General features: G+C 46.6%; 1 gene segment (V, D, J or C); it reads left to right on the plus strand.

The window, feature by feature from the left end:
- Positions 1 to 13333, plus strand: part of LOC101566017 — a 432133-nt gene extending 418800 nt beyond the window's left edge. The window contains 4 exon segments of the C gene segment in view: positions 10123 to 10380; positions 11052 to 11096; positions 11971 to 12078; positions 12778 to 13333. Coding sequence covers positions 10123 to 10380; positions 11052 to 11096; positions 11971 to 12077 — 410 coding nt within the window.
- Positions 13334 to 16247: the final 2914 nt, after the last annotated feature.

A 16247-nucleotide genomic window follows, 5' to 3' on the forward strand; every position in this document is an offset into this window, starting at 1 on the left:
ATGGTAGCCTGGGGCTTGGTGCTGTTTTCTCCACCAAAGAGGGTCCTCCAACACCCATTACAGGGAACACTTCAGGATCAGTCATTCCTGCATGTTGACTCTCAGAGGTACAGTGGGGGGGGGGCGCTATCGAGAGGATGAGCAAGTCCTAGACCTTCTTGTAATGCACTTACTCAGAGTGTACCTATGGCAATAACAGACTAATTTTTGGGATGGGGACCCAAGTGGTTGTCCTACCAGGTAAGTGAGCTGGGATCTTCTCTGAACTACCCTCCATGGGTAGTTGCCCAGGAGAGGGAGGAAAAGATGTATCATTCATCAGTGCCATACCCAAGATTCTCAAATGAGCACTATCTCAAGCCTTTGCAGACCCTGATTGCTTCTGCCTCCCTTCTTGCACCTCGCTGGCCACATTCTCCTTCTCCACATAAAGCTCCTATGCTGTCCTCTGAAGGAAGGGCTGTGCAAGCTGGAGCCAAAAGCTTCTTGGGCTCACTTGTTCATGTCTCAGGAGCACCCTAGGTTTACGGTTCGGAGTCCATGCTGAGTGTCAGCACAGAGAAGGGTGCAGTCCAGCCCTGTGCTAGCTAACATGAGCTTCCAGCTCAGAGTGAGACATGCTGAGAGCAGGCAGTGCACAGGGCTGGAGACCAAAGGCTGAGTTTCTGCCTTGGCTCAGGACCGTGGCCCCAGCTATGATTGCTGTGAGCTCAGTTTTTCCTCTGGTGTAGGCAGCATGAGCTCTGATTCCTCCCATCTTTTGGAAAATTTATGGAAAGTGTTGTGTGCTTTTTGTCTGTAGCCATAGGGTTTCATAGACACAGGGCCATATCCAAGTCAAGGTCACTAGAAACGAAGGAATCCAAAGGCCTTGGGTGCCTTGGTGTATTGCCAGGTGGTAAGGAGGAAGGGATAAAATGACAGAAAGGGCCTGAATATGTTCCTCAGATGGGATTAGCAGAAATTAAACCCCTGGGCCTGGTGTAGGAAGAAGGCTGAGAGTGAGGAGCATCTAGGAGCTATGGAAAGGGAAGGATAAGAACAAGGAAAGCTCCAAGGACAGAAGAGTAGGATAGTTTCAACAAAATATCTAATAAAATTTCTTTCACACACCCCCCCAGGACACTTTCAGAAGACACTTGCCTCTATCTGATAAAAGAGACAGAGTGAGACCCTGAGAATGTCAGCCCCAAAAGCAGGGGTGATGGTGATCCTGGGGGTTTAAGTAGAGATGAAGGAGGTTCATCCTGCCTTCTTGCAGGAAGGTGGTGTTTTCTCAGGATAACTGGGAGTCTAGGAGCTCCCCAGTCTCCTACCCCTGGCTCTACTCTGAGGCCATAGGCACCTAGCACTCTAAGGACAGCAGGGCAGGTGTCTAGCAAGGCCAAGAGTGAGACTGGTGCTTCCCTGGATTGCTGCCCCACCCCCACTGGGGCAGTGGTAAAGGGAGGCTACAGGAGAAAAGATTTAGCAAAGGCTTCCCTCACTGTGTGTATCAGGAGGAAACTATAAACTTACTTTTGGAAAGGGAACCAGCCTCATTGTTCATCCATGTGAGTATCACTGAAATGCTCAGAGCACATTTTATAGAAAATCTTAAGGAAGGGCATTGCAAGAATGAAGCGTGCTGTGGTCTGCTCCATCTTTAAAGGAGCCCTTTGTTGAGCAGCAGTGGCTATCCTGTGTCAGAGCTAATGAAACAATTGCCACCATGCTGGCTAAGGGCTTTGCTAGAGGATGAATACCTAAATTTAGAGAAGAGACTTCACTCTTGTTAGGTTTCTGAAGTAGAGATTTTCTTCTTGTCACCAAGAGGTCAGCCCTGCCTCTATCCCCTACAGCTGAAACTCTGCCGCTTTGTTTCCTGAACTCCAGTTAACACTGATTGCCTCTAGATTAGCATCCTAGGCAGGGCAGGATGCTGAGGAACTCTGGGGTGTTGATGGGTCTCCTCTGACTATAAGAAGCCTCATCCCTTCCCCAGCGTAAGCGCTGCTAAGAATCATCCTGTTATCCACCACCATTTACCACATGCCTTACAGGTGCCAGTGACCATGTTCTCTCTTTTTTATAAGTCCTCATCCAATGTACACATTTATCATGATAGGTATTTGGTATCATGTCCGTTTTACAAATAAAGAAATGGAAGTTTAGGTTATGATCCTCCCCAATCCCAATCCCAATCCCAATAACAACGGCATAGCTAGAGTTTAACTCAAACTTACTAGACTGTAGAATCTTTTTTATGCATATCACTGCATCGCTTCCACCATTACTCCTGCAGTCTGTGAAGGAAGACCCTGGCCTCAAAGGCTACCTGTTTGGCGCATGGTTACCCATCCAGAGCCCTCTTGCTAGAGAGTACTCGGTATAGTGATTCAACATTGCTAACGTAATGATTGGGGTTGGCAAATACAAGTACTGCAGAGAGGGAAGCAGGAACCTGGGGAGACTATTTATTGGGTGTACATCCACTTGGAGAGAAAAACTTAGCCTCAACACAGGAGAATAGGCTGTTTGAAAGCTTTCTTTCCTAAGAAAGACGGCTATAAATGAATAAGGGTTTGAGACAACTGCCCCAGGTGGCAGAGGCTAGGTATTTGTATTGCTTTGCATCAGGGTGTAAACACCGGTGGTAGATCACTCACTTTTGGAAGGGGAACAAGACTCCAGGTGCGGCCAGGTAAGTACTTATCTGGAGGCTCTGGCCAGCCTGGACAGTCCTTCCTCTGCTATATTAGGCGTTGCATCAGTACTTCCTGAACTAAGCTTTTGGCGTAATTGTTTATTGTCTAACGGCAATTGTCAATTGTCAAATGGTTATTCATCACTACAGAAATAGACTCTTTGATCATTTCTAGGGATTTTTGTCAGAAAAAGAACTGTGGTCCATTATGCTGAAATATTTATTTTTATTGTTATTATCATTTAGTTTCACAAAATGAAAGTTCTCAAAGACAATGGACATTAGGCACATTGTCACAAAACTCCATACCCAACTGAAAAATACAGAAAGAACTTAAAGCCTAAATAATGTCATGAAAGCAGTAATTAGTTTCCAAAATGGGACCATGCATCAATTTATCTTTCAAGATAAATGAAATATCCCTAGCAAAAGATTGAAAGCAGGATCACATTTCAAATAAATACTCAAAGGATTTGGGCATTCAACAAATAACCTTAAGTAACTATTTTATCCCAAGAACTGTGCTAGAGATAGGAGGAGAGAAGGGAAGGGCAAGTGGTAGGCAGCAAAGGGAAGGAAATGCAGTCTTGACCTCCAAAATCTCAAAGTGTGAACGGTCACAGCCCAGTGTCACCCAGGCTACCAGGGAGGTACACGCAAGCTGCCGGGGGTGTAGAGGAAGGCCTGCCTACCCTCCTACCCTACTGCCTGTATGTACCACATGCATTCCCACAGCACCCTAGCCTCTGGAAGGACAGGAACCACTCTTCATCCTTCTAGCTGTCCAACTCAGCACAATGCCTGGCACATAGGTGTTATGCAAATGATTGTTGGGAAGGGCAGAAAGTTCCTTCTGGCTAGAAAAGTCAAGGAAGAGTTAGGTGGATACATAGCAAGTATTGCTAATGTTTAAGAGGTTAGCAAGTATTGGTTCAACATTAGCAAGTATTCGCCAATGAAAGAGTGAGTAGATCTCAAAACAGGAGCTGTGATAAAAAGTAGCACAAATGGGGTTTAGTAGCAAAAGGAAAAAAGGCTTAATGACAAATTATGAAGTCTACCCAGGGAATAGTATTCTAAGAAAAAATTCCTCATTACCATCAAAATTGTTTGAAATATTAGGCATGATTGAAAAATATGTTGAGTGTTTAAACTAAAACATTGATTAGGTAAAAGACAAATTGCCATTAATTCCCCTCAAAATATGTCCCCTAACTTCAAACACACTTATCCCATCTTTCTTGCCACTTTCTTTTTTTTTTTTTATATTTATTTATTTATTTATTTAGTGTGTGGCCAGCTTAGCCCACCAGGGGGCAGGCGGGCTGGCATGTGGTGCTGGGGATTGAACCGCGGTCCCTGTGCTTTGCTTGGCTTAGCTTGTTCTAAGTAGGTGCTTTAGCCCACTGAGCCATCTCACCAGCCCCTTTCTTGCCACTTTCTGAAGCATTTCTGGAAGACCTCTTTCATGAGTGTCTTCACTAGGTACAATAAAAAAAAAAAAAAAATATGACAAATGGTGCTGCCAAATATCATCCAACAGAAAAACAGGCTTGTAAAAACATCATGGTGTGGTCCTCATCCACCTCGTACACTGCCCTGGCACCATCCAATGCCTTACTCTTCCCCAAAGTCAAAATGACCATAAAGCTCATCAACTAAAGGCAAGAAAGAGGATTTCCAGAACAGTTTCAAAAAGTGGCAAGAATGATGGGATAATTGTTTTCAAAATGACGGGGGTTATTCTGAAAAAATTTAGTGGCAACATGTTTTTCACTGTAAGAATTTCTTAAATAGATAACATATTTTCAAGCACACTTGATATATAGCTCCAAGGGACATAGGAAGGTATACTAGAGGAAGACTAAAAGTCTACGTTTGGGAAAGGCTTTCGAGTCATGCCAAGCCACACCACTCCTAGTAGCAATCCTTACAGGGTGCTGGGCGATGCGGGGCCTGTGCGCTGCCTGCACACAGATCTGCCCCTTGGTGCTCAGGGCTGTTGAAGGAGCACTTGCTGCTCAGCTGCCTAGGTGTTCAGCAATTGCCTAAAAAAAAATGAAGCTGTTTCATGATGATTAGAAAGAAATAATCAGCACCAATGAGGCCCCTAATTGTGGCTGCAGGAGTGGGCAGGAGAACAAACAGATTTGGAGCACAGAAAACTTAATGGATAATATGAGACTGGCATTTACAATGGAATTTTAATTTCTGAGAGCTAGGGAAGGCACTTTCAAGGAATGTATACCTGCATATGTTCCATGGGTACTAATGAGTACTTTAAGAAAAAAAGGTTCTTAGGTCAAATAAGTTTGAAAAACTCTGGATTTCTGTAGAACTTCTCAAAGACTTTAAAATGCTAATATGCCTTGTCAGTTTTGAAATACAATGGACAGCATTTTCTAAGCTTATTTCAGTTTAACATTCTTTTTTGCAGAGACATTTAGGACTGAGGTTCTGTGAAATTCTCACTGAGAAGTACTTGTCTAAACCATTCTCAAACTTTGAGGATTGTTTTCCCCATATGAATGTCAGCCTCGATCTTTAGAAACTCCAGAGTCTAAGTCCCCAAGTACAACTCACTCTGACTCTCACAACCTTCTTAGTTAAATAGCCCTTCTTGTGCATTTTGTATGGCTATTCTTATGGAATCTTAGTCTCTGTGCCCTCAAGGTATTGGAGAAGCCAGGGTGGGAGGAGACCCTCCTAGTCCCCAGTTCCAGCACTAAACACTATCCCAGGTTTTCCTGTGCTATGAACTCTCTCCTTCCAGATCCATCTCACATTAATCTCTGGCTCAGCTCCACCCTCTTCCATGGGTCCACCTTCACCCTCAGCCATGGGACCCACAATGGATGTCTGTCCTATGGCAAGGCCTGACAGTGCTGGGCTGGCTGAGGGAAAGGCTCGGGGGAGGGGCTATTCCATAGAAAGCTGGGAATTCTGATCCAGGGGACAACGAGTCTTTTCTCTGTAGCTGTTGGAGAAAGGCTGACTGAGGGAAGCTGGACAGCAGGTCCTGCCCAGGTTAGCATTCTTGTAAAGCACCCTCCCACTGTGTACTATCTGGTGGCTACAGTAAGCCGACCTTTGGAGCAGGGACCAGGCTGACCGTACACCCATGTGAGTATGACCTGCCACTGACCAGAGCGAAACAAACTGATGATTTGTCCATGAGAAAGCAGGCAACAGTTTATAGCAAACTTGGGGGATGTAAAGCACTAATTTTCCATTTCTCCAAGCTCTCATGGTGACCTAAGGTGTTCCCATTTCTCATACAAAAGTCAGAAATGACAAGAGCAAATTGAGTACATGAAAATCTGAGCAGAATAATTTACAGAAATATAAAAAGAATTTCAGGTACTCAGTGCTTTCAAGTGAAGCTGATGATATCAGCACCAGATAATCTGAACATCCAGGAAATTAGCTGAGTGCCCTTGGGAGGAAAAAGATGAGTTACTGGCAAATACAAATTCTCCGTTATTCCAGCAGGTAGCTAAATTCCATGGGTTGGCTAATTGGCATAGGTCTGGAATTCCTGCTCATAGTCTTCCTTTCTGGAATTCAGGAGAGTCATGAACTCCCTCCATCAGGCCCCAGTAGACCCCAGCTCATTTGATGGGCAGGTGTCGCATGAAAAATAACAAGGTACAGAGACAGAAATAAATAGGGAAGATGACAGATCTGGGGACTATTTTGGCTCTACCCTCACCAGGTAGATTTAATACAACCTCCACCCTTAATAGCAAAATGACAATAACCACATTATAATGTAAAATATTGTCCTGCAGATGGCAAGTAATCACATGGGAGCACTTCTAATATGCCATTATTATTTTCATAGCCTTGTTAACACAAGTTTAGATTATTGCAAGAGAAAGTGAACAACTTCCTTAGGAAATAGGAGATCTAAGAAACCAAGACCTCAAGAGCATTTTAGAACAGTACTCTGAGACCCCAGTGATTCTAGCTAATTAGCATCAAGAAGGTCATTGCAAAGACCTTACCTGTGACGGGGGTATAGCAGTGGTGGCAGGCTAACCTTTGGAGCAGGGACTAGATTGAGCATCCATCCAAGTAAGTAGTATGCAGCACGGATGGAATTCTCAGGTATTTCTTCTTTGTCCAAGATGATAATTTGAGCCCAGGTATTTTCTTCTGTGGAATCCTAAGTGGTTCTTTCTATCAATCCCCAGAAAATCCTTCCACCTCCCACTAAGTGCTCTGAAGATATTACCCTTGACCTGTGGCCCTAGAGACCATCAGGCACATGATAAGTTTGTGGTCCTGAACCTTCCAATAGAGGATACAAGATATGGTTGTCCTGAACAGAGAATTTTACTCTTCTGAATTCTTGGTTTATGGAAATCTCTTTAACTGCGGTTGAATTTTCAACCTCAACTGAAGGTATCAGAGCAGAATAAAGTAAGAGAAGAGAACTGTACACACCAGAAACAAAATCATAATACAAAGTAGTAGACGGTCTAACTCTTAGAAGTGTGACTATCCTGTGGGAGATCAATGCTTCTCCTATTTAAGTAGCAGGCAGAATCCCATAAGTTTCTGTAATGGTGTCACCTGCAGTGTGAACACTGGCGGAATGACTGGTAAACTCATATTTGGGGAAGGAACACAAGTGTCCATAATAGCTGGTGAGTCATCCCAGGTGGTACCATTTACAACCTCTCGGGTCAGTGTCATTCATCCATTATTTGTGGTGGTTGTGACAAATTGTCTTACAGAGACCTGGGAAGGGGAAAAGCATCACTATCAATCGTGAATATCTATGTTTCTCTGGGCCAAACATATTAAAATTTGACCTTAATCATGCAATGGATTTTTTAATGCCTTCTAAGTGGCTATCATTCTGTAAAATGTCAAAGTGTGCGGAAGCCTAAGATAGATGCCTGACCAGTCCCCAAGTGGTATAAAGACTAGCCGAAGGTACAGAAGTATTGTATATTTAGCAACCTGAAAAGTGTTTTAGTATTAGCCATGGATGATGTCAATTGGCACCATAGAGATTCAGATGGCTAAGGTCCTGGCTGAAAAGTTGCCCTAGATTGGTAGTGGAGAACTCATGACATGCAAGTACAGCAGGCATCAGGGTGTTTCTGCTGGCATACATGCCTGGTCACCCCAGCTGCCAAGTATTCGGGTTTAATTTCAGTGTTGGCACTTTGCAATGAATAAGTGAATTCTGGGTTGTAGTCTGAGCATTCAGTACCTAAAATGCCTGCCATCGCTGCCCTTGGCAATGCAGACACGTTCTATGGTAGAAAGGATTCACGTATGTGCAGAGAGAAGAGTGAAATTCTAGGCATAAAGGATGACAAGTAGGTGAGTTATTGGGAATGAACAAGGCACAGGCCTTTTGGCCTAAGTGAGTACATCTGATAGGAAAGTTGGATGATGAGAGAGCAAGGCAAAGAAGGTGGCTTCTTAGAAATGCAAACAAGAAAGATCAGAGACAGCCACCATGGTCAGAGGCAGACACCAGGAAATTGAGGCTCCAATTGAGAAATACAGACCAGATGAGAAGTGAGAGCCGTTAGCCTTTTCAGGATGGCTCCTTCCAAAGTAGGCACTAAGAAGGTTGACCGCACCTTCAGAAGAGGAGGAACAGGCAGAGTGGCATCCAGTGTTGAACCCTGGAGCCTTCTGGCAAAGACACCAGCACTTCAGTTATTCCCAAGAAGTCTGCCCGAGCTCTATCCTGACACTCTCCAGAGCCTCCCTGAGAGCCATATCTATGCTGTTCACTCTCACTCCTGGGTTCCTCATGCCTAACTACAGAGCACAGATGTAGTGGTAAGGAGCTTTCAATCACTGCTGTGCCTGGAGGGATTTAAAACACTAGAGCACTCAGACCTGTGCTTCTGCGGTTAGTCTTGAATTATGATGACAGGTAGGGATCTTGAACTTCCACGCTGAAAAATTGATCCAGTCTTGCTAAGACTACCTTCTGATATGATCAGTAGTGGAATGTATTTTTCTTGCCAAGATTGAACAGGATGTTTCTGGTCCCCCCACAGGACTCTGACAGATGGACCCCTAAAGACCTCTAAATTAAAAGTGGCTCATTTCTTATTTTAAGAAAAAAGTGTAATATTGCACTAGAGGCATATGGAAAGAAAAGTAAACGGCGGTGCTAAAAATATCAAGCAGCTCTAGTGTTAGCTCCTTTGTCTGAAAAGGGAACATCCAAGCTCTGGGTGCCTGACCATGAGCCCACCCCCAGCTCTGCTGCTCCAGGGCGGCCTCTCGCCCAATAGCTCTGCCTGACTCAGAACCCCAGGACCACGCCAAGGGCTGATCTCTTTGGGTTTGGAAGCAACTGGATGCCTGCCTTGCCAAGCCCACCCCCGCCAGCTCAGCAAGCAGGGTGCATCATGGGGATCTAAGAAAGCTTGTGTTGCAGAGGAAGAACCACGGAGGCAGGAAATTCTAATCCCAGCCCTGCTGGCAACTCACTGGGTGGCCCCGCGTTAATACTCCTGGCAACCCTCTGCTTTCTCATGTAAAGGGGGAGGTCAGAAAGAATAAACAATGAGAATCACATTAAAAACATGAAATCCTGTGGAAATACTGAAGGAAGAATAAGTCTCAGTACTAAGGAAAAGCTTCCAGCAACTCCTGATTCATGGGATGAAGCATAGACGCTGTGGCTGTGTGCTACTGTGTAGCACATTATTAGGTGATACTCCGGGCGGGCACAGCTCCAACTACCCACATGTGCTCAGCACTGTGCAGTTCATTAGATATAACTTTATATGCAGAAACACTCACTCGTGTCTCAGAATAGCTGGTTACAAAGGTAGATGAGGCAACATCTCTGCTTTAGAGATAAAATTTCTGAGAAGTAAGAGGCTGGTATGACTTAGTAAAAAGTAGAACCAGGGCTTAGACGCTGGTGTTCTGGTCTGTAGTCTAAAACTATTACCAATGAGAAGTAAATATCTTTGTGATATTATACGTTTTCCAACTTAAAGCTAACATATCATAAACCTCCATTTCCTGCCAATATGCAAAGTAAATGGGGGATATAAGGTTTGCTGTGCTGAATCTTTTTTTCCCTATGTTTGCTTTTGTCTCACCAGAGTAGTATTACTAATTGGGCTTGTTGAGATTTGGGGAAAGTTCCTATTAAGTAGAAGACTGAACAGTGTCATTAAGTAACCTGCACTTCTGATGTCCTAGAATGATAGGCAGAGCCTAGCAGAAAGCATTCCCTGAAGCCTGAGTTCTTGGCCAGGACTCATGGCTTAGGCCCGCTCCTAAGTCCCAATCTACCATGCATGGCTGATGTCTAAAATGAATGAGACTGGCTCTCCCCACAGAGCCTACTTTGTCCATCAATGGCATCAGCCCTCCAGCCTGGGTTGGGGCAAACAAGAAAGCAAACCATCTCCTAACCTAGTCCTCTTGGCCTGCAGTCATTAAGGAACCGGAACCTGCCGTGTACCAGCTGAGAGATCCAAAATCCAGCAATGTCTCCGTCTGCCTGTTCACCGATTTTGATTCTAACGTCAACGTGTCAGAAGTTGTGGGGTCAGAAGTGTCTCACATTGAGCAAACTGTGCTGGACATGAAGTCCCTGGATTCCAAGAGCAACGGTGCCGTGGCCTGGAGCAACAAGAACAATTTTAATTGTACAAATGCCTTCCAAAAGAATACGTTCTACTCCAGCTCAGGTGAGTGCTACTCACGTAAGCAGGGGAACAAATCCTAAGTTTTACTCCTTTAAAAGATCAGGCTACTATGTGAAGGACAGGCAGTAGGCCAAAAGCAAAGAAGAAAGGAAACAATTGCAGCAGAGAAATGATGGATGCTGGGCTAGCGGGTAGCACAGAGCCAAGTGGCAAACACCACTTGGGTTTCAAAGATAGAACTATCCAGAAATGAGGAGGAAAACAGAACATCAAAGAAAGTGACTGGATTCTCTGCCCGAGTAGCAGAGTCAGCGATAGCATCACCTACGTGATGTAGAGAAAACAAACCTTTTGGAACGCTTGAAAGTATCCATCCCACTGTGGCCCTTGTCCTGTGTATGTGCCTCACTGCCTGTTGGGCAGCCTGGAACATGTCCGAGGGCAGGGCATATGTTGCTAGTTCTGTGGGGCCCACACTATGCAACTTGTACTTGGCACTGCCAATTTTGTTGAGTGAGTTAAAGGGCACTGAAGCACCAGGGTGTTGGCCCTCCAGCAGGTGCCCGCACGAAGTTCCCTCCACACCTCTCCACGGGAACCAAGGAAAAGCCGTAGACATTGTATTCACCTGCTCAACAACTATGAGGTCTGGGGTGGGAGAGTCAGTTCACTCTGGACTCTTTTTAAGAAAATGTCTTTGTTTCTCCTTTTAGACTTTCCCTGTAATGCCAAATTGGTAGAAGAAAGCTTTGAAACAGGTAAGAGGGGGGCCTACCAGCTTTGCGCATCACTAGGGAGGCGATGGACCCACATTAATGTTGACTGGGGGTAGAGGAGGGGTACAGGGAAATTCTAGGAATAAAGTCCTAAGGAATGGGAACATCAGTTCAGGATCTGCTCCAAGCTGCAAGGGCTCATTCTTGAAACTCTCCGAGGGTATCTAATTTTCTTTTCCATTTGAGGATGAACCTCCAGTCTTAAGCAGGCCAATAGCTCACTCCTCAGCCTCCTTTACTCTCAGTAACTTCATGGTCAGGAGAGCTGAAGAGAGCTGCTAGGTGTCCAGCTGTGACAATTCTGATGCCCTGTCCTTTTGGTATAACTTTGAACCAGTCAGGTCACCCTTAGGACACTTTTCCTCCACAGGTACAGGACCTGCCCTCTTTCAAGAAACTCACACAGGCTGTAGGCAGAGGTCCTGTTGGCCAAAAGTTCACAGCACTTATGGCCACCTACCCTCATTTTCCCATGAATTGTTCTTTCTGGGTCCTCTTTCCAGTGGTTTAGACCTAGGGGACTGTAGTTACAAAGTCCAAACATCTGCCCAGTCCCCATCCCCAAATAGGCTCAGAATAAAACAAAGACCAAGTCCAGTTGATATTTTTGTTTTAAAATACAACCCTGTTGACCCTGGAGGAACACACAAACATGTTTGCATGGGATGTGCACAGAAACCTAAAGGCAGAGGCAGGTCCAGGAGCAGATGCAGACACACACACACACACACACACACACACACACACACACACACACACACAGCCTGCTGCTTAAGGAAAGCCACTGGCACCATGAGTAGGTGTGCAGATCTCTGGTGTGTACACCCATGATAGCAGCAACCTCTTTGCTTTACAGATATGAACCTAAACCTTCAAAACCTGTCAGTGATTGGCCTCCGAATCCTCCTCCTGAAAGTGGCCGGATTTAACCTGCTTATGACACTGCGGCTATGGTCCAGCTGAGGTGAGAGGGCATCAGAGCTGGGGTGGGGTAGAGATGAGTTTCCAAGCTCAGAGAACAAACCTCTCTTACAAGGATTTGCTTTTCAATCCTAAATCTATGCCTGGCAAGCACGAGGTCCTGAGTTCAATTTCCAATACCAAAAAAAAATAAAAAATAATTTTAAAAACATAAATCCTAACTCTAGACCCACCAAACTCTGCTTCCTCCTCTTACAAGTTCCTGTTATTAATACCAATGGCCTAAAACACTGAATAACAAAAGATACTCATCTCAGGCTCCTGGTGAGAAAAGCAGTTGCTACTCCCCATTTTAGAAATGAACACACTGAGGCCAAGTAACCCCAAGAACCATATGCTAATGAGTGCAAGCAAACAGAAACTCCAACTGACTCACTTATACCACACTCCTTCTATCGAACCTCTTTCCCTGTGTAACTGATGGGGCCCCCAATTCCTTTCCTCATGTCCTCTCTCAGCTCAATGTGAGGAGACATTAGGTCCCCTAACCCTAACCTGGCTGGAGGCTCTGCGTGTCCCAGTTATCAGGATGACACGAGCAACCTGGTCCACTATCATCCAAAAGAATCCCGTGGTCCACGTGCTCCTAGGACACAGCCCACACTGAGCCGGCTGCCTCATCTCCCCAGCAGTCCTGGTACCCCCGAGCACCCAGCCTGATTTCTGCTCTTATTCGTCCCAGGTCGGAAGGCTGTATGGGCCAGTGTTCCTTTGCTCCTTCCTGCCCTTCTTCGGACAGAAGGGAGCTCTCCTGCTCCGTGCAGGAGGTGCCCATCATCGCGCTGACCACCATGTCGATGCTGAATTTGTGATGAAGACTGCTAAAGAGCTGCCAAACGCTGCTGCCACCCCCACCCCAACCCCCGCTTCCCTTATCACTGCTTGTCACAATTCATGGCAAAGGTGATGCTGCGAAGAAAACCCTCCCCTCCACGAGACAGCCTCTGCTGTCCCACTGGGTGACCAGTCCCCAGTGGGGTCTCTGGTTTAGAGAATGTTGTGAAGTCTTTATTTTTCATATAGTGCTTGTAAAAACATATATAAATTCTTCTTCGCAAGATGTAGAATAAAATCATCTCGTTCCAGTGGTGGCAAACCTATGGCAATATGCCGCAGTGGGTGGTTTGCTATCACTGAAAGCTCTAAAAGGTTTGCCATCCTGCTAGACCCTGCCGCTATGCTGAGACCTGAACCTCAATGTGTATTATTCTACTGTCCTGGCTTCATTAAACGTGATCAAAAGAGCAGAGACTATGTTTCTGTGTGACTGGCTTTGCTAGAGGTCATTTTCTGCACATTGTGGGCGCTAGCTGGGCAGAGAGCACCCAAGCATGTGTCCATCCTGCTGTCCAGGCAGCCTAAGACAACACACTGCTGCTTGGCAACTTGCGCTTGAAAGAATTTCTAAGAAGTTCCAACACCAGGCTGTGCTGGGGACCAGGAAACCCTCTTTTTTGGTTTTTATGCTACACCACTGTACCACCCATAACAGGAAGACCACACACAGGGGTGGTAGTGACCTGTAGCTAAAACTTGCCAGACAGGGACCACACAGCAAGTGTCCCTAAAATGCCACCCACTGTCTCCTGCCCTCACTAAATGTTACCCCACACATCCACAGCTGGAGACCACCACACATTCTGCTGCCCAGGCCCCAGACCCACGCCTCACCCCTGGAGCAGCCCAGTCTAGGAGCTGGGCTAGGTTGCAGCCCAGTCATGACCGCAGTAAGACTTCACATTCCCCCACCCTGGACATGAGAACAAGGAAAGGAAAGGTTAGCTCTCCCCTAAACCAAGGACTTGGCCATGGAGAGTATGTGCCTCAAGGTCTTCCCTCAAGGACAAGAAGGGGGATCCCCTGGGATGCCACAGCATACTGTTCTCTCCCCTGAGCCTCCTGCTACCAGAACACTTTTCCCTAGGGACAGGCACGCTGGTGGAACCATATCGCAAAGACCACTCAGCCATCCTCACAACAACCCAGTCAAGACCAGAACTGAGTGTTCACTTATTTCCAGAATGTGAAATCCTCAGTTCCTGATACCTCTGTGTCACTGACCACACCACTGTACTACCTGCTGCTTCCCATAGTGATGGCACTCCCAGTTCTAACAGGTATCCTGGGGTGGCAGGTCCCAGAAGCTCTGAGCATCAGGGCCACCACTTACAAAAAATCAGCTAAGCCTGGAGGCCACCGGTGGCTCCATGGTTCTCTGAATCCATGACCCCTGTAGAACTAAGAACTAGCATCTCATCTCCTGGTCAGCCCTAACCAGGGGTGGCCACAGAATCCCCAGCTCTTTCTAAACTGTCTCATCTTCAGCCTAAATAAAATCCCTTGGCAATTACTACAGGGAAAGGCCCCAGGTGGCTGCATGACAGGTACCTGCAGGGAGCTCCAGGAAGCCGCTCCCTTACAATTGCCTCCTCCTCCACCTCCCAATGCCAGATTCTACCACTGGGAATTTCTTTTAATTAAAGCATTCTCTTCCCCATATTAAATGAAAATGCCCCTGGGAGGGTTAGTAGAGCAAGCCTTTATCGACTGTTAAAACTTAGGGCAAATTAGTTTCTCTTTTTTTCCTCCCCTAAAGTGGTAATTCACTTTGTTCTGTATAAAGGAGATCCAGGCAAGGAAAGTGTGGGTGGCTGTGGCCATGCGAGGCTAAAGAGGACAGAGGACAGAGCCTAGAAGGCAGTGAGGAGACCAAAGACAGATCCCTCCATAGACCTTGAGGAAGACCCAGGCTAGAAGAGGCCTGACAGAACCTATCAAGTCATGCCAGCCCTGTTCCCCCAGGTGACAGAGCCAGTAATCACAGGTCCACTAAGGACACCTAAGGACCCACAGAAGAAGATGCAGCACAAACTGGGAACCCACCCACTTCCATGCAGAAAATAAGGCTTTCCTCCTCACAGGCCCAGCCCAAGGAAGGTGCAGGGTGACAAGCCTGGCAAGGGAGAGGAATCCAGAGAGCAGGGTCAGCTTCCCACTCCATGAGAAATTTCCATCTAAAACCAGGGTTCTTCCAGCCCAGCAAGAACCTTCCCTCATGCCTGAAGCTTTTAAGCCTAAAGCCAGTGGGGGCCAAGGCCGGAGGACTAGACCAGGAAAGAGTGGGTCAAGGGCAAATGAGTATACTTCATGGGCCTCTGACTGATGGCATCCAATAGTTAACCTGGGATATCAGAGGGAATTAAGTGCCCTGTGGACAAGCCAGGAGACAGGTCCCTGTGCTAGCTGCGAAGGTCAGCTCTGGGTCTTGTACCACTGTAAGCCACTCACAGGAAGAACTGGGCACTGTTCAGCCCAGAGGAAGGGACAGCTAAGGAAGCTTGGAGATCTGATCCTGAGGAGTCTCAGCCCCATGAGACAGGGCCGGGACTCTTGTGGCCTAAGCACCCTGGACTCCAGCTCAGAGATGGCTGCAGAACGGATTTCTCTGGACAGATGCCCTACTGCCCCTAAAGCCCAGAAGGCAGAAAGATGAACCAAATAATCCCCCCAAGGCCTAGGCCTAAGATTTAGCAGAGCTGTCTGAACTTCCCTCAGAAGCCTGCCCTCGAAGCACAGAGCCACAGTCCAGGGAGGAAAAGGGTAGGCATGTGTGTGCTTTAGGTGCATAGGTGTCCCCAGCCCCCTGCCATTGCCCACCACTGAAGGGGCAGCCATCTAAATCTGAAAAGATTATTTGTTCGCTTCACCCATAAAACCAACTGATATGAACTTAGTGCCAAGTAATATCTCAGCAAGGAAGTAGGCTCACATGTGTGCTCCATGGGATAAGAAGTGTGCCTCACTTATCCCGGTGTCCTCAGTAGCTAGCATGGTGCCTGGCACACAGCACATGCCACCAGATGAAGCAAGAATGGTTGACGCCATCAGGCACTGGAAAGGGACCTGTGTGTGAGGGATGGGAGTACAGGAGAAAGGCAAGTAGAGGCTGACAGAGGAGAAAGCTGGGTGAGCCGCCCTTTCCATTTTGCTACCTGGCAAGAAGTACCAGAAAAACCAAAAGCTGGGTAGTGGCCCCTTGGCCGGGAAAGCCCAGGCAGGCACATATCCATCAGTGAAGCCGAGGGGACAGCCACTCAGAGGCACACAGGCCTCCCGTGGAGCCTGCACTGCAGTCACAGGGACCACACCAAG

This window comes from Octodon degus, unplaced genomic scaffold (assembly GCF_000260255.1).
Source record: "Octodon degus isolate 3935 unplaced genomic scaffold, OctDeg1.0 scaffold00276, whole genome shotgun sequence".
Classification (NCBI taxonomy): Eukaryota; Metazoa; Chordata; class Mammalia; order Rodentia; family Octodontidae; genus Octodon; species Octodon degus.